Source organism: Caenorhabditis remanei, chromosome II, assembly GCF_010183535.1.
Source record: "Caenorhabditis remanei strain PX506 chromosome II, whole genome shotgun sequence".
Classification (NCBI taxonomy): Eukaryota; Metazoa; Nematoda; class Chromadorea; order Rhabditida; family Rhabditidae; genus Caenorhabditis; species Caenorhabditis remanei.
In genome coordinates this window covers 16171699-16194584 of record NC_071329.1, presented here as the reverse complement: position 1 = coordinate 16194584, position 22886 = coordinate 16171699, and the positions used below count along the sequence as shown (strand labels likewise).

General features: G+C 37.6%; 6 protein-coding genes across 6 annotated transcripts; 1 reads left to right on the top strand and 5 right to left on the bottom strand.

The window, feature by feature from the left end:
- Positions 1 to 325: 325 nt before the first annotated feature.
- On the bottom strand, positions 326 to 8519 carry GCK72_007318 (uncharacterized protein; the record flags this gene model as incomplete). The annotated part of the gene is made up of 10 exons (XM_053726106.1): positions 326 to 581; positions 3554 to 4327; positions 4598 to 4813; positions 4862 to 5629; positions 5713 to 5837; positions 6485 to 6653; positions 6699 to 7523; positions 7575 to 7738; positions 8250 to 8412; positions 8461 to 8519. The coding sequence occupies 10 exons, from the start codon at positions 8517 to 8519 to the stop codon at positions 326 to 328; spliced, it is 3519 nt and encodes a 1172-aa protein (XP_053590300.1).
- Positions 8520 to 9580: 1061 nt separating this feature from the next.
- Positions 9581 to 10906, bottom strand: GCK72_007317 (uncharacterized protein; the record flags this gene model as incomplete). Its single annotated transcript, XM_003095145.2, has 3 exons — positions 9581 to 9893; positions 9942 to 10763; positions 10842 to 10906. 3 exons carry the CDS (start codon positions 10904 to 10906, stop codon positions 9581 to 9583), a joined length of 1200 nt encoding a protein of 399 aa, XP_003095193.2.
- Positions 10907 to 11810: 904 nt separating this feature from the next.
- On the bottom strand, positions 11811 to 12212 carry GCK72_007316 (uncharacterized protein; the record flags this gene model as incomplete). The annotated part of the gene is made up of 2 exons (XM_053726105.1): positions 11811 to 12090; positions 12139 to 12212. 2 exons carry the CDS (start codon positions 12210 to 12212, stop codon positions 11811 to 11813), a joined length of 354 nt encoding a protein of 117 aa, XP_053590299.1.
- A 1531-nt stretch (positions 12213 to 13743) lies between these two features.
- On the top strand, positions 13744 to 15080 carry GCK72_007315 (uncharacterized protein; the record flags this gene model as incomplete). The annotated part of the gene is made up of 3 exons (XM_053726104.1): positions 13744 to 13808; positions 13892 to 14719; positions 14768 to 15080. The coding sequence occupies 3 exons, from the start codon at positions 13744 to 13746 to the stop codon at positions 15078 to 15080; spliced, it is 1206 nt and encodes a 401-aa protein (XP_053590298.1).
- A 5599-nt stretch (positions 15081 to 20679) lies between these two features.
- GCK72_007314 (uncharacterized protein) lies at positions 20680 to 21534 on the bottom strand (the record flags this gene model as incomplete). Its single annotated transcript, XM_003100009.2, has 1 exon — positions 20680 to 21534. One exon carries the CDS (start codon positions 21532 to 21534, stop codon positions 20680 to 20682), a length of 855 nt encoding a protein of 284 aa, XP_003100057.2.
- A 154-nt stretch (positions 21535 to 21688) lies between these two features.
- On the bottom strand, positions 21689 to 22418 carry GCK72_007313 (uncharacterized protein; the record flags this gene model as incomplete). Its single annotated transcript, XM_003095150.2, has 2 exons — positions 21689 to 21974; positions 22354 to 22418. 2 exons carry the CDS (start codon positions 22416 to 22418, stop codon positions 21689 to 21691), a joined length of 351 nt encoding a protein of 116 aa, XP_003095198.2.
- Positions 22419 to 22886: the final 468 nt, after the last annotated feature.

Below are 22886 nucleotides of genomic sequence, written 5' to 3'. Positions count from 1 at the left end.
AAGCATTATCGCCTCTTCCAAGCATCAAGAAGAAAAGGTGGACCAAGTTGGCGAAACTGAAAATGATTCTGCGAATGTTGCTGTACCTTTTCCATTATCTTCAATGATTACGGTTGTAGGAACTGTTTCCGAAGTAAAAAATGACAGCTGTATAGTTTCTATTGCGAAGGTAAGTGCAAATTAAACTGCCAGCCAAAAACTGAAAACATATCCTTTGTTTCAGGTTCCTGAAAGTGTTGATCTGGTCAAAACGTGGAATCACTGTTTTAGTGTTGGATATTAATTGAGATGTTCTCAACTTTGATCGAAAATAGGCAAAGTACACTCATATCGGAACGGTGAAGAAATTTTCCTTTTCAAAATTTACATTCGGAAATCTCAATCTGAGCTCTTTCAACGGAAAACTTGAAGAATCAACCGGAGGTAGGAAGTACTCCGGGTTGATATAACCACTATCCATCTTCTGAATCCGTACTTTGAAATCTGATGGAAGACGAAGAATCGTTGAGTGACCCAGTTCAAACATCAGTTGATCTACTCCAATGTTTTTCCTTCTTCCCATCAATCCTTGAATCACTTTCCTGATTACCAAACAGTATTTTATTTCATATGTATCGTTTTCCTGTACACGTCTCTCTACAAAAGTGTTTACTCCGTTTGAAAACTGAATTATTGGATGTCCTCGGTTAAAAACAGGACTACCTGGTCCTATCAAAATATCTCCATCGCTTAATTCAACATCGGGATGATTTGTTGTTTCCTCTTCTCTTTCATCAATTTCATACTTCATTTTGTTCAACTTCACAGCGTTTAGTAGAAAGGTTAGATTGTGCAAGTATAGTGGTACACATAAGTTTATTACTTGATAGGAATTTGTGTTAACTACCTTTTGTTAGCTTCCAAAAACTCCAGAACACATTTGAGTCCATGATAGGACAATTCGACCGGCATAGTGTGAGATAATACATATAAGTGAATGCGGGTGGGTAGATTGAGTAGCCAGATGATTGATGCTCTCTAGATACGAGTGAATACAAATGAATTAGGTTGGATAATTCGGCTGACGTTGAGTAGAGATTCTTCTGTTAATCTAGGTCATCTGTTGAGAAAAGACGTGCTAAACGGCGTGCTTGCCTCCACTATTTGGATAGTAAATGCGGGTGGGTAGATTGTGTAGTCGGATGGTTGACGTGGAATAGATTCTGGTGATATCCTTCTGTTAATCTAGGTCATCTGTTGACAAGTGAGGTGTTAAACGGTGTCTGTTGTCAACTATTTCCCTAAAGACAAATTTGTCGACAACTGAAAGGCTGAATGATGAGCCCCACGTGGTTTTCCCCGCAAAACTAGGCTCATCATCGCCTTACTAATCTCTTATTTCAATATGGTTCCAATCTGTTCACTAATTCACTTTATTTATCTCTTTTCAATCACCTGTTATCAGGAATATTCAATTAATTATAATTTGAATTACCGCTCTAAACCCGTTGTGTCAGTAAACGCGCTCCACTCAGCCGCGAGCGGTCGCGTAGCGGCCGCCGCGCCTCCTCATTGCTCAGTCTAAATTGACGAGAGTTGTTGCCTCTTCCGGTCGTCCGGTAACGTGACGAGTGTGAAAGTCTTGGCAAAATAGTTCCTATCATTTTTCCGGACTATTTTAGCCCAGTTTAAGCGCTACTGACGCATTGGGAGAGTGAATAACCGCCTTTTTGGGCCCTTTAGGCCATTTCAAGCGATCCGCGGTTGTGACCGCTCATTCGTCTACTTTTCGACCCGCGGCACATCCTGCAGGACGCTTTCCTTTATATAAATTATACTAACTAAATCTTTTGTAAATAAATGGGTCATTGTCTTAAAATTGTGTTCTGTTGTCGCATCGCTCATCCTCACACTTATAGCCGTCTATTCTCACAATTTAACCAGTTAGGGAAGATTTTCTCAGGAGCGGGTCTGTCTCCGACCGCATTTATGGCCCGCCTCCACATGGTGCATCGACCGGTGTCCACTATTTGGATGCTAACAAATTCATGAGAACGTTGGAGTCCGTCTTTCCTTTGTAATACACACAAGGACCATTCCATTACATCACTGAGTCAACAGAGGGTGATCATTGAGCAGAACTGATTTCTGTAGAAGAACTATGCACGATAACTGAAGAAGGAGAGGGCGAGATGTGTTGAAAATTAGCTTGAAAAATCAGAAGTAAGCACAAAAATGAATTAGGGGAGGTTTGCGAGCTGGAAAAATAGAATGAACAGATTCCGAAGCAGTCCTGCTTCTAATATAATATGTTGGCTATCTATTTGATGGGTCAATCAGAATTACCATGACACACCCTCAAAGTTGGGCAAAATTAACTGAAAACGGCAAAAATTGATAGCTTTTTGTCCGGCACTGTATGTATACCGATTGATAAATTTTTAGGATGTGCACGTATAGGAAAGTTAAAATGACGTTTGTTTTAAAGTAATACTTCAACTTTCAACTGATTTCCACAAGTTTAATAATCTTTTTCCCAAAAATTATATTTCCCACTTCCGTTTCCCGACTTTTCATTAAGAAAATATTACTTCTGTGCAATTCTGATAGGAGTCTAAGCAAACAGAGGTTTACAAAAGTTATTCATTTCATTATTTTGTTGGCAATCTTACACGAAATAATGTGAATGTTGTTCAAAACTGAATCAATGTGTATCAATAAAATTATTTATTTAAAAAAATGTGCAAGAAAAATTGATAAAGCAAATTAAAAGAAAAGAATACATAGAAAACATTAGAGAATTAGGGAATCAGCATGAACATTCAGTTGTGGGTGGGATTTGTGAAAGATTTGTATAAAATTGAAAAACACTCGAAAAGCATAAGAAAAATGAGGACAAGTATAAGAAAAACTGGAACAAAAAAGATAACTAATAAGGGATTCGTAAACTCATCGATAAGTCTGGGATTCTCAAGGTCCTCAATTTTTATAAGCATTTTGTCTTCAGAGAAATCTTTCGCTGGAATGAATGAATTAATTGGCATTGTCTTCATCACAATTCGATGAGCGAAAAACTCATCATATCTGCGAGTAATTGCATAAATTCCAATAACGAAGTCGTCATTCAAAGGAATTGATATGTAGTTGGTGTTAGAGTTTGATCTGAAAATCTTCCATTGGATGTTTTGACCATACTTGCAACGGGCCGGGCCGGGCCGATTTGAGAATTTTCACCGGCCCGGCCCGGCCCGGCCCGGCCCGGCCCGGCCCGGCCCGGTCGGCCCGGGTCACAGTACAAAAATTTGAAAATTTGAATTTTTTTGAATTTTTTTTTTCATTTTTTCGCAAAAAAGTCGAATTTTCGACTATGTTTTTACATATCGATAAAACTCAAGTGTACATAGGATTTTTGACTATTTTTGATGAAAATTTCAAAAAATTTCGAAAAATTTTGTGAAAAAATTGTGCTCATTTTTTGACTCCGGGCCGACCGGGCCGGGCCGGGCCGGGCCGACGGGCCGAGCCGGGCCGGGCCGATATTTTGCAAGTCTGGTTTTGACAGATTAAGTCTTACCTGAACTCTGTACCGTTCCACTTCACCATTTTTCCATTATACTTTTTCATCAAATCAATTGCTGCTTGCATGATTTTTGTTTTATTGCCGTCAACTATATTGCTATAAGCATCCTTATTCAGTGATGTAAATTTAGTGACGACACTTCTATTAGAAAGTTTATCGATATAATCCAAATGATTTCGAGGGTATTCTTCGTCTACGAAAATGACCAATTTCTCTGATGATTGAACTATAGACTGATCTAATCTTTCCGGATATCTTAGACTGAGTTCTTTCAACGGAAAACTAGAGAAATCTATCAGAGGAAGAAGATACTCCGGGTTGATAACCCCACTATCCAACCTTCTAATGCGAACTTTAAAATTCGATGGAAGACGGAGAATCGTTGAGTGACACTGTTCAAATACCAGTTGATCTAATCCAATATTTTTCCTTTCTCCTATTAATCCTTGAAGCACTTTCCTGATTATCTCATAGTTTTGCATTCCTTCTTTTTCTTGCACACGCCTTTCCACAGGTCTGTGTGCTTGTTTAAAAAAGTTAATAGTTGGATACATTCGAGAATAAACCGGGGTGCGTGGTCCTATCAAAATATCTCCACACTTCAATTCACTCTGAGGATGATCTGTTGTTTCCTCGTTTCTTTCAACAATTGCATACGTTATTTCGTTCAACTTTACAACGTTTGGTCGAAAATAGAGTGTGTTCAAGTATAGTGGTACACATCGCTCGATGTGTTTCAGGCGTGGGCTTCGAGAAGAAATGTGAATTCTGAAATATTAATTATGTATGACATGGTGAACTAACCGGAGTGTGAACTTGATAGGTACTAGGATTTGTGCTACTTACCTTTTGTTAGCTTCCAAAAACTCCAGAACACATTTGAGTCCAGGATAGGACTTACAATTAGAAATATAATATAAATCATCCAATCAACATGAACATCAGTTATGGGTGGGGTTTGTGAATGATTTGTATAAAATTGCAAAAAATGCAATAAGGACGATAGCAGCCGTCGAAAGAAAAACGGAGACAACAAACAAATCGTTTTGTCTGGGATTCTCAGTCGCTTTAATTTCTATAAGTGTTTTGTCTTCAGAGAAATCTTCCGCTGGAATGAATGAGTTAATCGGCATTGTCTTCATCACAATTTGATGACTCGAATTCCATTTGTCTTTTCTATGAGTAACTGCATAAATTGCAATTACCAAGTCATCATTCAACGGAATTGAAATGTAGTTGGTCTGGGGGTTTGAACTGTAAAAGGAAACCTTCCAATGGATGTTTTGACTGATTAAGTCTTACCTGAACTCCGTACTATTCCACTTCACCATTTTTCCGTCATACTTTTTCATCAAGTCAATCGCAGTTTCTATCATTTTTGTTTGACCGCCGGTTATCATAAAACATTTTCCAGTCTCTCGTTTTTCATCCAGCCAGTAGTCAATTATATTGCTATAAGCATCCTCACTCAGTGATGAACATTCAATGATCACACTTCCATTAGGAAGATTAAGAATATCAACCGAAAAATCGCTAAAATATTGTTCCGTTACAAAAATGACCAATTTCTCTGATGATTGAACTATCGGCTGATCTAATTTTCCCGGAAATCTTAGTCTGAGTTTTTCCAACGGAAAACTAGAAGTATCTATCAGAGGAAGAAAGTATTTCGGGTTGACATGATCACAATTCAAGTTCCTAATCTTAACATTGAAATCCGATGGAACTGGGAGAATTGTTGAATGGGACAGAACAAGTTGATCTACTCGAATGTTCTTCCTTAATCCCATCAATCCGTCAAGTAGATCCCGTATTGTCTCATACTTTTGCATTCCCCTTTTTTTTTGCACACGTCTTTCCACAGGTCTGAGCACTTGTTTAAAAAAGTTAATAGTTGGATACATTCGAGAATAAACCGGGTTGGGTGGTCCTATCAAAAGATCCACTTCAATTTCATAAAATATTTCGTTCAACTTCACTCCTTTTGGTCGAAAGTAGAGCGTGTTCAAGTATAGTGGTATACATCGCTCGATATGTTTCAGGCGCGGACACCGAGAAGAAATGTGGATTCTGAAATATTGATTATGGAATGGGGAATTAACAGGAGACCGATAAGTTCGAACTTAATAGGTACTAGGATTTGTGTTACTCACCTTTTGTTAGCCTCCAAAAATTCCAGAACACATTTGAGTCCAGGATAGGATAATTCGACCGGCATGCTGATAGATAGTACACGTGAATGCGGTAGGGTAGATTGAGTAGCCAGACTATTGACGTTCTGTAGATTTTAGTGTGCGATTGGGTAGATTGGCTGACGTTGAGTAGATTTTAGTGAGATTCTTCTGCTAATCTAGGTCATCTATTGAGAATAGAGGTGCTAAACGGTGTCCACTATTTGAATGCTAACAGATGCATGGGAATGTTGGAGCCCTGTGTTGTGACGTGGTACTTGTAGAATGCTGATATTAAGATTCCCTTGTTTTATCGTTCTCGGCGATTTTGAAGCTGATAACATATGTATAGGATTAAGCTAAATATAAGGTTGGCATTTTTAATGTTTGCCCCCATCTTTCTTTGTATTTTCCTTGATCTTGTCACATCTATAACGGAATTGAGTGACAGAGACGATTATTCCCAAAACCGTTTTGTTGTCTTAATGATGAATAAGTAATGTGACATCTGCTGACAAGTTAATTTTTTGACAGTAAAAAGAAACTTGTGTAAGATATTAGATTTCACATTCCGAATAGGTTGCGAACTAGAAAGTTCGTGATTTTCTTGATGATAAGATTTATTTGAGTATTTGTAAAAAGAAAGAAACATTTTTAACAAGATTCCAAAAAAATTAAATTAATAGTCAGCTTATTGTCTTCTATTAGGCAGAATTCATAAACATAATTACATAATCAGGCAAAAGTCATTTACCACTGATATGGAGTTTGACGTGTGTTCACCAGACGCAAATGTTCCAATAGGCATTACTTTCATTACAATACTGTGATAATCAAATGGAAGTTCAAGGTTTTTTGGGTAAACCACAATGTGAGAACTATCATTCAAAGGGATTGAGACGAAATTGAAGGCCGCCTTGTCACTGAAAATAACATTATTATAAAAGAATGCTTGTGTCTCAACTTACTCGGTTGCACAAGTTGCAAACTTCATGGTTTTCCCATTGTATCGTTGTTTAATCTCTTCCAGAAACCTCAAAGATTCATTTTCAGAACCCATCTCGTAATGAACTTCGTTCCCTTGTCCATTGGCCATCCAGTGTTGAATTACAAAGTGGAAAGTATCCGCATGGAAGTTCCAGAACCAAACTTTGGCGTTTTTATGAGATAGTCTCAACAGACTATTCAACAGGTTTTCAGGAATATCACCGCGTTCAGTGATTAGCAGTTTTTCACAAGACTGAATTATAGGAAGATCCAATGTTGTCACGTTTCGAATGTCAAGTTCTTCGAGCGGATAACTAGCAGGATCAATCAAAGGAAGACACTGTTTTATATCAATATTCCCACAATACAACTTTTTGATTCGAGCTTGAAAGCCTTCTGGAAGACGGAGAATAGTTGAAAAATAAACTGCCATTTCCAATTTATCCACAAGAATATCACTCCTTCTTCCCAAAATCTCAGCGAGCATTTTCCTAGTTGCCAGATGGATTTTCATTGGATCAGAATATTTTGTCGGTAGGCGTCTCTCCGCAGTCATTCCCATCTCATTGGAAAACTGCATCACTAGATAGTTACGGTTCCACTCAGGAGTCTCGGATCCCATTAAAATATCGCCTAGTACCATTTCAGATCGAGGATCATCAGTAGTCAGTTCTTCGTCCTCATTAATTTCGAATTCTACTTTGTTTAATTTTACTCCACTCTCACTTAGACGCAGAGTGTCGAAACGTAATGGAACACTTCGTTCGATTAGTCTCAGAGACGGGGAACGGGAGGAGATGTGGATTCTGAAAAGAATTAAGTTGGTGCTTGAAAGCACATGACATTTCACTATTTACCTCTTATTTGCTTCTACATATTCCAAAATACATTTGAGTCCAGGATAGGATAGCTCACGCGACATGATGGCCAAAATAATAGGTGAATAACGTTGGATAGGTAGAATGGTCTGTTGTCTAATCTCACCAGATTTCTTGGGCAGATGGATACAATAAGATCTCATCTCGAAACATACAGTGACAAAGTCAACAGACTTATTAATTGTGTGTAATTAACAAAGGATAAGGAGGAAAAAAATGATTTGAGACGGCTTTGGTTTTTTAGTAAAACGCTTACCATTGATTGCTTTTTTCCGGGTAAGAGAAAATTTCAATTCCATCACTGATAGGATCCAGTTTTACGAAATTTATTTATTTAACTTTCTGAATAAAGTATTTTGGATAATTTATTGTATAAGTTGTTAGAATGTGGCTTGAGTTTGAACCAATGTGAATAAATACAATAATTTATTAAAAAGAGGAGCAGAAACGTTTTGATAAAAAAGGTAATTAAACGAACAGGCTAATTAGACAATGAAAGAGATGAACAATCACGTGGAACGTTTTGGTAATTATATACACAATAAAAAAAGATAAGAGAAGAAAAAGCAGACCGATAACAAGCAAAAGAAAAATAAGAGTTAACACATCGAGTAGTGTGAGATTCTCTTTCTTAATTTCTACAAGCGTTCTGACTTCAGAGAAATCTTCCGCTGGAATGAATGCATCAATCGGCATTGTCTTCATCACAATTTGATGCCTCGGATTCCATTTGTCTTCTCTATGAGTAACTGCATAAATTGCAATTACGAGGTCATCGTTCAAAGGAATTGAAATGTAGTTGGCGTTGGGGTTCGAACTGAAATTTAATATTGTACACTTTAAATATTGACAGAATGTAGCTTACCTGAACTCTGTTCCATTCCACTTGACCATTTTTCCATTATACTTTTTCATCAAGTCCATCGCATTTTCCACTTGCTGCTTACATAATTCTTGTTTCACTTCCTATCATAATAAAAAATTTTCCGGTAATAGCAAACATGCGAAGGAATATGTATCTGAGGAAAAGCTACCCAGTCGTAAACCTAATCACATGTTAGGATCATCATATATCGACTGTCTTTATAGTTTTGAAATGTTTTAATTGAAGAAATATACTACAGACATGGAACTATATTTTGTCAGTTGAAAATTTTTGAATATCTTTTTTAGAAACCAAGATATTGCTGCTTGTACGGATTCGGTAGGTGTTAACAAAAATCAAATAGTTTCATTTACATAAGAATTTGAGCTAGAGATTTCGTTACACAATTTTCAAAAATTACTTTTCTCAGGTAAACTTTTATTTCATGTGATCGAACAAAAACGGAAAAAGCTACAACAAAAAAATTACATCACTCGACTTCTTGTTTATTTTCTCCTCAGGCACCACCGGTTTGAGACTAAAAATGATATGATATGCATTGGTTGCATTACAATAACAATTTTTACTTCCGGCTTCTGTATTTCTAGAACCTTGAAATTTCTGAAAACGAACCATCGGAAATTTATAGGGAAAAATGTTTTTAAATGTCTTTTGTTTTACAGTAACGTTTCAACTTTCGACTGCTTTTCTCGAGTTTAATTAAAAAAAAAATTTCCCACTTCCGTTTCCCGACTTCCTAATAAGTAAAATATTGCTTCAATGCAAGGCTGTCAGAAAGGCCGTGGGGCAATTTTATATAGGAGTTTCCAGCGATAAAAAATTTTCGCTTCTTCAAGCGGATTTGTAGAGAATGATAGCCATGCTTCCATGAACTCTAATAGGACCCCAAGCGGACAGAGATTCACAAAAGTTGATCATTTCATTATTTTGTTGGCATTATTTTATAGTAAGTGGTTGAATGTTGTTTAAGACTGAAACAATGTGTATCAATACTGTACTTTATTTAAAAAAATGTCCAGGAAAAATTAATTAAGCAAATTAATAGAAAATGATACTTACAATTAGAAATATAATATAAATCATCCAATCAACATGAACATCAGTTATGGGTGGGGTTTGTGAATGATTTGTATAAAATTGCAAAAAATGCAATAAGGACGATAGCAGCCGTCGAAAGAAAAACGGAGACAACAAACAAATCGTTTTGTCTGGGATTCTCAGTCGCTTTAATTTCTATAAGTGTTTTGTCTTCAGAGAAATCTTCCGCTGGAATGAATGAGTTAATCGGCATTGTCTTCATCACAATTTGATGACTCGAATTCCATTTGTCTTTTCTATGAGTAACTGCATAAATTGCAATTACCAAGTCATCATTCAACGGAATTGAAATGTAGTTGGTCTGGGGGTTTGAACTGTAAAAGGAAACCTTCCAATGGATGTTTTGACTGATTAAGTCTTACCTGAACTCCGTACTATTCCACTTCACCATTTTTCCGTCATACTTTTTCATCAAGTCAATCGCAGTTTCTATCATTTTTGTTTGACCGCCGGTTATCATAAAACATTTTCCAGTCTCTCGTTTTTCATCCAGCCAGTAGTCAATTATATTGCTATAAGCATCCTCACTCAGTGATGAACATTCAATGATCACACTTCCATTAGGAAGATTAAGAATATCAACCGAAAAATCGCTAAAATATTGTTCCGTTACAAAAATGACCAATTTCTCTGATGATTGAACTATCGGCTGATCTAATTTTCCCGGAAATCTTAGTCTGAGTTCTTTCAACGGAAAACTAGAGAAATCTATCAGAGGAAGGAGATACTCCGGGTTGATAACCCCACTATCCAACCTTCTAATGCGAACTTTAAAATTTGATGGAAGACGGAGAATCGTTGAGTGACACTGTTCAAATACCAGTTGATCTAATCCAATATTTTTCCTTTCTCCTATTAATCCTTGAAGCACTTTCCTGATTATCTCATAGTTTTGCATTCCTTCTTTTTCTTGCACACGCCTTTCCACAGGTCTGTGTGCTTGTTTAAAAAAGTTAATAGTTGGATACATTCGAGAATAAACCGGGGTGCGTGGTCCTATCAAAATATCTCCACACTTCAATTCACTCTGAGGATGATCTGTTGTTTCCTCGTTTCTTTCAACAATTGCATACGTTATTTCGTTCAACTTTACAACGTTTGGTCGAAAATAGAGTGTGTTCAAGTATAGTGGTACACATCGCTCGATGTGTTTCAGGCGTGGGCTTCGAGAAGAAATGTGAATTCTGAAATATTAATTATGTATGACATGGTGAACTAACCGGAGTGTGAACTTGATAGGTACTAGGATTTGTGCTACTTACCTTTTGTTAGCTTCCAAAAACTCCAGAACACATTTGAGTCCAGGATAGGACAATTCGACCGGCATGATGATAGATAGTACAAGTGAATGCGGTAGGGTAGATTTAGTAGCCAGATTTTGGTCTGTAGATTTTGGTAAGATTCTGCTGCTAATCTAGGTCATCTGTTGAGAAGAGAGGTGCTAAACGGTGTGCTTGCCTCCACTATTTGGATGTTAATAGGTGCAGTGGGAATGTTGGAGTGTCCGTCTGTCCTTCGTTATACACACAAGGACCATTCCATCACATCACTGAGTCAACAGAGGGTGATCGATGAGCAGAACTGATTACAAACAATTTATCATGATCTACAAAAATCGTCGTAGGGAACAATATGCAACACTTACAAAACTGACCAAAAAGAATGTCGCACTTGCAGTATTCAGTTGCAAATGGTCAACGTTGATAGTGTGACACGGCCTCACTTATCATCTCACAATGCCACGTTGTTTTGGAGGGTGTATACATCAAAACTAGAGCTCCATTTTTGTGATAGACAACTTTTTTGTACAAACCTTGCCTGAAAATTTATAGTCCATCAAAGTTAACGGCTCGAAAATTGCTTTTTTAGCACTGAAAAGGGGCAGCGATTACGAGAAATTACAAATAGTGATAAATTTTTAGGATGTGCACGTGTAGGAAAGCTAAAATGACGTTGATTTTAAATAACACTTCGACTTTTGATTGCTTTCCGCGAGTTTCATAATCTTTTCCCAAAAACATCTATTTCCCACTTCCGTTTCCAAACAGAGGTTTACAAAAATTATTCATTTCATTTATTTGTTGGCAATCTTTCATAGTAAGTAAGTTAAATGTTGTTTAAGACTGAATCAACGTGAATCGATACAAAAATGGGAGGAAAGGTTGATAGAGCAAATTGAAAGAAAAGAAGACATAGAAAATATCAGAGAATCATAAAATCAAAATGAACATTCAGTTGTGGGTGTGGTGTAAAAATACGAAAAAGCCGAAAGAAAGCAGAATCCAAAGAAGAATAAAAACAATAAACATTTGTCCGGGATATTCAGGAGCTTCAATTTTTATAAGCGTTTTGTCTTCAGAGAAATCTTCTGCTGGAATGAATTCATCATTGGGCATTGTTTTCATCACAATTTGCGAACCCCATCCGTCCTCACTATGAGTAGTTACATATACAGCAATTACGAAGTCATCATTCAATGGAATTGAAATGTAGTTGGTGTTGGGGCTCGAACTGAAATTTAATGTTGTACACTTTAAATATTGACAGATTAAGTCTTACCTGAACTCTGTACCATTCCATTTTACCATTTTTCCATTATATTTTTTCTTCAAGTCAGTTGCTATTTCCATCATTCTTGTTTTATACCCGTTTATCATAAAGCATTTTCCAGTCTCTCGTCTTTTAACCAACCAGTAGTCAATTATATTGCTATAAGTTTCCTCATTCAGAGATGAACATTCAATGATCACACTTCTATTGGGAAGTTTGTGGATATAATCCAAATGATTGCGAGAATATTCTTCGGTTACCAAAATGACCAATTTCTCAGACGATTGAACTATAGACTGATCTAATCTTCCCGGATATCTCAATCTGAGCTCTTTCAACGGAAAACTAGAGGTATCTATAAGAGGAAGAAAGTATTCCGGGTTGCTATATCTACTATCCAACTTGTTGATTCGAACTTTGAAATTCGATGAAAGTTGTAGAATCGTCGAGTAATAATGTTCAAATAACAGTTGATTTACTCGAATGGTATTCCTTCCTCTAATCAATCCTTGAAGAAATTCTCTAACAATCTCATAGTTTCGCGGTGTGCTTGCCCATCCTATTTGGATGTTAATAGGTGCATGGGAATGTTTGACATACAAGTGAATGCGGGTAGGCAGATTGAGTGGTCAGACGATTGACGTTCTGTAGATTTTGGTGAGATTCTTCTGCTAATCTAGGTCATCTGTTGAGAAGAGAAGTGCTAAACGATGTCACTACTTGGATGCTAATCCATAGATGCATGGGAATGTTGGAGTCCGTCTGTATGCAAACACACACACAAGGACCATTCCATTACGTCACTGTGTCTAGAGGGGGTTAACGATGAACAGAACTGATTGAAAATAATTTATCATGATCTACAAAACTCGTCGTAGGATACTATGCGACAACTACAAAACTGACCAAAAAGAATGTCGCGCTAGCAGTTTTCAGTTGCAAATGGTCAACTTTGATAGTGTGACACGGTCTCACTGATCACAATGCCAAATTTTTTTGGAGTGTATAAATTTCGTCGACTGCTTTCCACCAGTTTATTTAACTTGTGGAAAGTTTAATAGTTGCATGAAATCCCGACTTCCAACTTTCGAATTCCGGATAAGGAGTTTTACTCCCACCTACCGCCTGCAGTATTTCTAGAATTTAGAAGTTTCAGAAAGCGAACTATCGAAAATTTATAGGGAAAAATGTTTCAAAGCGCCGTTGGTTTTTCAGAACCTTTACTGCTTTTCGCGTTTTATAATTTTTTCCCGAAAAATTACTTCCGACTACCGGGCAAGACTGATCTTACAATGCCACGTTGTTTTGGAGTGTAGAGAGTGTCATCGTTAAATCCCTGTCAACTCAATAATGTAATTGAATGATGGTCCTTGTGTGTATTTGCAGACATACGGGCTCCAACATTCCCATGAACCTATTAGCATCCAAATAGTGAAGGCAAGTACACCATTTTAGCACCTCTCTTCTCAACAGATGGCACGAATTAACAGAAGAATCTCACCAAAATTTACAGAACGTCAGCCGATCTACCCACCCACACACCAAAATCTACAGAACGTCAATCGTCTGGCTACTCAATCTACGCACCCCCATTCACTTGTATTTTCTATCAGTATGTCGAACGGTCTGTCCTATCCTGGACTCAAATGTGTTCTGGAGTTTTTGGAAGCGAACAAAAGGTAAGTGACATAACTCCTAGTACCTATTAAGTTTGAACTTATGCGTCTCCTTTTAATTTTCCTTGTCATATTTAATATTTCAGAATCCACGTCTCTTCCCGATGCCGACGTCTGAAAAACATTGAGCGGTGTGTACCACTATACTTGAAGACACTCCACTTTCGACCAAACGTTGTGAAGCTGAACGAAATAGCGTATGAAATTGTAGAAAGAGAAGAGGAAATATCAAACCATCCTGATATTGAATTAAATTATGGTGATATTTTGTTAGGACCAGATAGTCCTCTTTATTCTCGAATGTATCCATACATTGAGTTTTCGAACGAAGCAAACACTTTTGTAGAGAGACGTGTGGAGGAAAACAATATGGATGAAATAAAAGACTATGTGGTGCTCAGGAAAGTAATTGAGGGATTAATGGGAGGAAGGAAGAGCATTCGAGTAGATCAACTGGAATTTGAACAGTGTCACTCAACGATTATCCGTCTTCCATCGAATTTAAAAGTCCGAATCAACAAGTTGGATAGTGGGGATGTCAATCCGGAGTACCTTCTTCCTCTGATAGATTCTTCTAGTTTTCCGTTGAAAGAGCTCAGACTAATATTTCCGGAAACATTAGATCAGTCTATTGTTCAATCGGCAAAGAAATTGGTCATTTTGGTAACCGAAGAATATTCTCGCGAATATTTGAATGATATTTTCAAGCTTCCCAATAGAAGTGTGATCACTGAATTTACATCACTGAATGAGGATACTTATAGCAATATAATTGATTTCTGGTTGAATAACAAACAAGTGACTGGAAAATGTTTCATTATAAACGGAAATAAGCCAAGAATGACAGAAGCAGCAATTGACTTGATGAAGAAATATAATGGAAAAATGGTCAAGTGGAATGGAACAGAGTTCAGGTAAGCTACATTCTGCCAATATTTAAAATGCACAATGTTACATTTCAGATCGAACTCTAACACCAACTACATCTCAATTCCGTTGAATGATGACTTTGTTATTGGAATTTATGCAATTTCTCATGAGAGTTGGAATCATCAAATTGTGATGAAGCCAATGCGAATTGATTCATTCATCCCAGCGGAAGATTTCTCTGAAGTCAAAACACTTCTAGAAATGAAGGCGCCGAAAAATCCCAGACTCATCGAGGAGTTAGCTTTCTGTGTTGTTGTTTTGATTTCGCTTGTTATCGTTTTGTTTATCCCTGTTTCATGTCTTCTCATTATTTTAAAATTTGCCCCAAGCTCTACCCAAAACTGAATGTTCATGCTAATTTTATAATTCTCTTTCATTTTCTATGTATCATTTTCTTTCCTTAATCAACTTTTCTTCCTTTTTTTCAATAAATTATTGTTTTGATGCTTATGGATTAAGTCTTAAACAACGTTCAACTTACTCACTATAAAAGACTACCACTGAAAAACAAACGACATTTTAAAACATTTCTCCCTATAAATTTCCGATGTTTAGTTTTTCGAAATATCACAGTTCTAGAAATACGGCATCCAGAGTTAAAATTGTTATTGTAATGCAAACAATGCATGTCAGATCATTTTCATAGTCTCAAACCGATGGTGCAAGGAAGGAGAAAGTAAGATTTTTTTTTGTTGCAATTTCCTTTTTTGTTACTCAATCTGAAGATCAAAGTTGTCTGATTAAAGAGGATGATGTGGGTGGCTATAGTACAGGACATAAAACATGTCGCATTTGTAGTTTTTGCCAGGTTTATATGGAGTATGTAGATTAAAAATAGCGTTTCATTTTTGTAATTGTTAACTTCCCTGTAGGGACACAAGCGATTTTCCAGACATTAACTTTGATTCAGGCAGGGGTTGCACAAAAAAGTTATCAATTACAGAAATCAAGCTCTACTGCTGATCTACACATTTAATAAAAGGTAAGCACTGTGAGATAATTAGTTTGGTCGTGGTAACAAATTTGGCATTTACAACTGAAAACAAGTCTTCATGGTCAGTTTGGTAAGTATTGCATAGTATCCTACGATTATTTATGTATATTATGATAAATTGTTTGTAATCAGTTCAACTCATCGTTCACCCCTCTAGACTTAGTGATGTAATCGAATGGTCCTTGTGTGTATTTGCAGATAGACGGACTCCAACATTCCCATGCACACAGGGATGCTCCGTCGCTCAGCGGTTGGCACGGTGCCAAAAACTGACTTGGCTGAGTGCCAAGTTCAAATTTAGCGTGTGTTTGTTGTATATTTTGATGAAAAACGCGACGCACACGCATCGCGACTCGGCCGGTAATTTCAAAACTTTTCGTTGCGGACCTTACGCCTCACACCCCTGTGCATGCACCTAGTAGAAACTAAATCGGCTGACGTTGAGTAAAGACTTTTCTGTTAATCTAGGTCATCTGTTGAGAAGAGAGGTGCTAAACGGTGTGCTTGCCTCCACTATTTGGAACAGATGCATGGGAATGTTGGAGTCCGTATGTCTGCAAATACACACAAGGATAATCACATTACATTACTGAACAGGGGTTATCAATGAATAGAACTGATCACAAACATGCGAAGGAATACCACGCACCAGTTACCGTAAAACCTACAGGAATTCGAGGCACACTCATTATCCCAAGTTTGGAGCACCATATTTCGATTGTCTTTAAAGATATGCAATTTTTTGAACTGAAGAAATATTCTGTAGACGTTGAACTATATTTTGTCAGTTGACAATTTTTCGATATCTTGTTTAGAAACCAAAATGTAGCGCTTTGACCGGATTCAGTGGGTGTTAACAGGAATCAAACAGTTTCATTTGGAAAATTTGGCTCACGTTTTGAGTCATTACAAAATTTTCGACAAAACACTTTTATCAAGTAAATTTTTATTATAAAACAGTGATAGAACAGGTGATAATGATAGAAGTGATAGAAGTGATAGAAGTGATAGATAGATAGTGATAGAACAGAAAAGGGAAAAGCAACAAAAATAAATTTACATGATTTCACACGACTTCTTGTTTATCTTCTTTTCACCAACGTAGTCAGGCACCAACGGTTTGAGATGATGCAAATCGTGAGGAGGAGAAAATGTTCCGACATCCATTGCTTCCATTACAATTTCGGTGGAAAAGAATAAATCTTGCTGAACTCCATAAATTGCTATGTAAGAAGTGTCATTCAAAGGAATCGAGATGAAGTTGAAGTCCGGAAATGTACTGAAAATTGGAAGTTGTCAAATTTGTGCCACATTTACTGTTAAACCTCTAATAGAGATGCCCCCAGTATCAAGTATTCAGCTATATTTCGTCTGTTGGGCACCTCTATCAGTGGGGCTCTATTAGTGGTATTTCGCAAATCTTACTTGTAACTTGTATCACATGCAGTTTTTATGATCGCAGGGAATCGACTTGTTATCCCGTCGACGAACATCTTCAACTCAGCTCCGCCAGTCGCTGTCCACTTGAAGCATGCGGAAGTTCCTTGTCTATGATTCAACCAATACTCAATGACCCTATAGAAATCTAATGGGGTATACCCAGAGTCCATAACTGTCACATTACTATGTTCCAGCATCATCAGATTTTCCATACGGCGTTGAGGAAATAAAATGAATTCGTGAATAATCAATTTTGCAGAAGATAGAACAATGGGCTGATTCAGTTTTTCGGGCGACTTAAGGGTGAGCTCATGAAGAGGAAAGCTGGAAGGATGTAACAGACAAATGAAGTATTCTGGGTTAAGCTCTCCACTATCTAACTTTCTAGTTCGAACATTGAATCCCACTGGAAGGCGAAGAATTGTGGGTTCCTGAAGTGAAAATTTCAGGCGGTCCACCCAAATGTGCCTCCTTTCTCCGAACAGTATCTCATACATTTTCTTAATTGCAACGTGGGTCTCCATAATTTTTGAATATTATTATTATTATTATTTATTTACGCATGCTCGATACGTGAAAGTTAATCAGTTAAAAATAGAGTACAATAAATAAATACAATGAAAAGAGAAAGGGAGGTCGAGTTAAGAAATGTCAGAATCAGTGTTCTTTCTAGAGCTTTGGTTTACTACTTTATTCAGCACTCTGTTTGTAAAAAATAGTCTGCTTATTTTAGTTTTTGATTTTTTCCATCGGTAGGAGTGGCCACGCCGGGTTTTCGTGGGAGAGTAGCTAAAGTAATTGTTGTGGTCGATTGCAATTTTACCTAGTAGTAGTTTTTGGAAAAACTTTACGTCAAAATGTTCCCTCCGATCTTTTAGAGTTTGTAGGTTGTAGTCTAGAAGGCGGTCCGAAGCACTCCTGTATTCCGGGTCTGTGTTTAGAATCCGTCTACCAGCCATTCTAAACATTACTCTTCTTGTGAAAGTATTTTGCACCGCCTCTATGGATTTCACTGTTTTCATATCAGTTGGGTTGGAAACAACCGTCCCGTATTCTAAGAATGGTCTAGCAAAAGTTTTATAAAGCAGTAAGAGTAATCTGACGTTGGAGCTACAGAATGATTTAAATATAGAATAAATCGCGAAATTCGCTTTTTTGATTGCTGTGCGCCAGTGAAGTTTAAAGTCAAGTTTTTCGTTGAGTATGAATCCGAGATCTCTAACTGTTAATTCCCGTTTTATTGGCTCGTTTTGAAGCCGATATTCTACTTTGGTCGGGGTTTTCCCCAGGCTCAGCACATACGTTTTAGATTTATTTAATTCTAACTTGGCGTTCTCGGACCATTCGGTGATGGAGTCGATCGCTTTTTGGAGATCTTTAGTTTTACCGGTTTGGGATTTACTAAATGAAGTGAAAATTTTTAGGTCATCGGCGAACTGCATCGCCCTTACTGTTTTGGGGAGAGTGGTGGCAATTTCATTTACAAAAATACAGAAAAGTAGTGGTGATAAAACTGCCCCTTGAGGTACTCCGCAGCTTATACTTTTTATTGAAGAGAAGTCGTCCTTAATTTTTACTCGGAAGGTACGGTTTGTTAGGTAAGCATTAATCCAATTTAGCAGGTGGGCATTTAGCTGGATATCTATTAGTCTTTTCAGCAAAATATCTATGCTCACTCTGTCGAATGCCTTGCTATAGTCGAAAAATATCATATCAATTTGTTCGCCCTTGTCAATTCTAGAAGTGCAAAGGTTTAGGGATTCGAGTACGCATGTGGTTGTGGACCGCCCTGGACGAAATCCATGTTGACTATTACTGAAGAAGTTGACCGAGCTTAGGTGCTCGGTAATTCTCCTCAAAAGACATCTTTCGTAGATTCGACAAAGAACAGAAGTTATGCTTATGGGACGGTATTGGGACACTAATGTTGGTGACTCAACTTTTTTAAGAGGGGTTACTATTGATTCGGTCCACTTTTTTGGGACATTACCGGTCATCATCGTTAAATTGAACAACTGACATACCGGGCTTGCTATAAATGCTGAGACTATTTTGAGAAACCTAGCAGGTATGCCGTCGGGAGTTAAAGTGTTATTTCCTTTTAATTTTGATAGATGTTTAAAGACTTCCTCTTCATGAACCCATATGAAATTCTGTGCCGATTTATAGTCTTTGGGGATGTTAAATTTAGAGAATCTATTATTAATGTATTGCTTTTCAAAATGAACTGCGAGAGCTTCACATTTTTCGGATGTCTGCGTGACCTTTAGGTTCAAATTATTCAAAAAATCTGGAACGTCCACGTATTTCTTTTTTAATACGTTTTTGGCAAATTGGGAAAATCGACTTGTTCCGGTCTTTTTTAAAGTCAGCAGCTCTAAATTACTCCTATATTTTGTCACTTTGGCTCTAAATTTTTTCGCTGATTTAACATAAAGAAGGTAGTCCGTAGCCTCTCTAGAGGAGGCGGCTATTTCCCATTGCAGCTCCACTAATTTCGAAAAGTTTTCAAGGTAAGTCGGCAGATTTCCAGTTAGGGAATTCGTGATTTTCCAAGGAACTGTAGAAGAAAAAACATATGATATGTAACCTATAAAATTGTCATATTTTGTGCTCACATCAGCGGTGACGCCGAAGATGTTTGCCCAGTTAATGTGGGTGAGTAGCGTCGAAAGAGTGGTCCAATCAATATTTTTATAGTCTGGGAACTTGTACTGTGCTGGTTTAGCCTTATGGGTCAGATCGATAGTGAAAGTAATTTTGGAATGGTCACTCATCCCTAATGGATTGGAAATACAAAGATTGATAATTTTGAAGTTGGTGAAGACCAAATCGAGGATATTTTGTTTCCTAGTCGGTTTTTTAATTAATTGTGAAAGCCCATTTTGGGCAGAGAATGTTAGAATTTCTTCTGATAATTTAGTGGTACCTAGTGGCGGGTCAATGGCCCAATTTATTTCTTTACAGTTAAAGTCGCCAGCTATTACGATTTGATCATGAGAGGAAATAAAGGTAGAAATTTTTTTGAAGAGTTGCCGGGTTTTACTATCACTACAATTTGGTGGCCTATATACATTAGCGACTAAGAGAGGCGATATTCCTATTTCAAATTCCAATACCAAAAGTTCGTATCCGTTTTTTACGGATTCGGATAACAAACAATTCGCTTTTAAATACTCTTTACAGAAGACCGCGACCCCTCCTCCCCTACCGATGGTTCTATCACACTTGAAAATTTTGTAAAGACCCTGCCCTATGTTTGGAGAGAATAAGGAGTTGGGCGTATCGGGTTTACTCCAAGTTTCTTCGTATCGGGTTTACTCCAAGTTTCTTGCAAACATATAATATCAATGGTTTTACGCGCTAATAAAAAGTTGACCTCTGCTCTATTTGAAACTACAGATCTGACATTTGCTGAGAGGAAATTTACAAAAAGCTTAGGTGGAAAAGTTGAGGTTATAGGGGACAGATGCTTACTTTTATGAGGGTTGGAGGGAGTCTGTCCCCTTCCTAGTTTCCCGTGTCCATATTCTCTACTAGTTGTTGGGGTACAGAAGAAGGGGGAGGGGAACTAGGGGGATGGGAAGAATGAGGAGTATTATAATTATTCTTAACATTAGAGGTAACCGGGTCATTTATCTTTGCTTTCTGCTTGTTTCTCAATTCTTCTCTTTGAGTTTTTGTGAGTGACGCTCTTACGTATACAGGTGTTGTTCCACACTGGAAATATCGAAGTTTTGGCGCCCTTGCTAGTAGAGTCTGCTGATCCCAACTTCTCGGCATCACAACCTTCAGCAGGCGACTTTTCCCAGGGACAGCTTTACCGAGGCGGTATATTGAGACAGGTGGCGATCCAATATCGAGGAAGTGGAACAATTTCCCAACACAATGGTAATCCCAACTCCATCTCATCCGATCATTGCCACCATACTCCGGGACTCCCGCAACTACTACTGATCTTCTTCTCTCCATCTCGCCAGGGTCCTCCGATTTCTCCTGGTCCGCACCTCCTCCGACCTTCACTCCCGTATTACTGCCACCGTTCATTGCGCTCACTCCTGAATCCTTCACCTCACTCAATAACTTCACCTTTTCATCCAGAACTTTCAACTCCTCCTCCAAAATCTTCAGCTTACGACATCTCTCCTCCAAATCTCTTTCCAACTGCTCAATCCGTTCGCCCAGAACATCTTCTAATCGATTTTGAACAATCTTCTTGAATCGGTCGCTCTCCATTAATTGAAATACCTTTTCTTGGAAATCCGCGGAAATCACAATAACCTTTGGCTTCTTTGCTTCGTATTTCGATTTTCCTTTGGAGCCGCCGCCGGAATCCGAATTCCCAATTCTCTTCCTCACACTCATCGAACCGGCAGTCTTTCGTGAAAAAAAATCACGGAATGAAAAAAAATCACGGAATGAAAAAAAATCACGGAATGAAAAAAAATCACGGAATGAAAAAAAATCACGGAATGAAAAAAAATCACGGAATGAAAAAAAATCACGGAATGAAAAAAAATCACGGTCTTTCTGGTACTCGTCTATCCGCGACTTGACGTAAATTGTTATAAAATCCAATTTTAGGATATTTACGACTCCAAAAAGCGATTTTTGACCCAATCAATACATCTCCTTCCACCAGTTGATTACGGGGATCATGGGGATCCGATTCTTCTTCCTCGCGTAAGTGATAACCGAATTTATTCACTATGATCCAGTCTTTATGAAAAACTAACGTATTGATATGGAATGGCACACCATGATCGATTTGTTTCAGGTATGGACAGCGAGAAGAGATGTGGATTCTGAAAGCAGAAAACAAATTTCACAGTCTACAGTACCGCCCAACAGGCTATCAACAATGGGTGTTTTTGGTGAAAAATGACCAACTTTGACAGCGTATTTCTGTGTCACCTAATTGTTTCATAAAAAACTGAAAAACTCCAAAGTTTTGCTAATTTCATGGACAAAAGCCGTTCACAACCTGTAACTTTCAAGATAGTGTCCTTACAAAAAAATGTTCAACTACAAAAATGATGTGCTAATTTTGCCCTGTCCAACCCATACGAAACTGAGTTTATCGGACAATCAGGTGACACCGAAATACACTGTCAAAGTTTATTTTTTCACTGAAAACATCCAACCTTTTGAGCAGTACTGTATAATGAAATTTCAATGACTCACCTTTTATTTGCTTCCAAAAACTCCAAAACACATTTTTGTCCGAGATAGGTCAACCCGTCCGGCATTCTGATAGATAGTACAAGTAAATGCGATTGGGTAGATTGAGTAGCCAGACTACTGACGTTCTGTAGATTTTAGAGAGATTCTCCTGCTAATCTAGGTCATCTGTTGAGAATGCTGCTTGCCGAGGTCCCACTACTTAGGTCAGGTTATGCAAATACGATTCATAAGATTAGGACCGTTTATCTAATGGATATTTGATAAGACAAGTGACAATGAGGATTGATGGTACCTCATTAATAGAGCATCATAGAACGATGTCTGGGAATGTGTCTCTCCAGTGTGTATACAAGAACGGTTGGCATTTACTCTTCTATGTTTCTTTATTTGGTTTGCAAAAGAGTTTTTTTTTTCGAAAATCCTCAAAAATGTACAAATGAAGACTGAAAAACCGTATTTCTTGCTCATTGAGTTCATTTTTCTTCTTGTTCACACGGCTTTAAATAAATAACCAATTTTTTAAAAATTTTTGT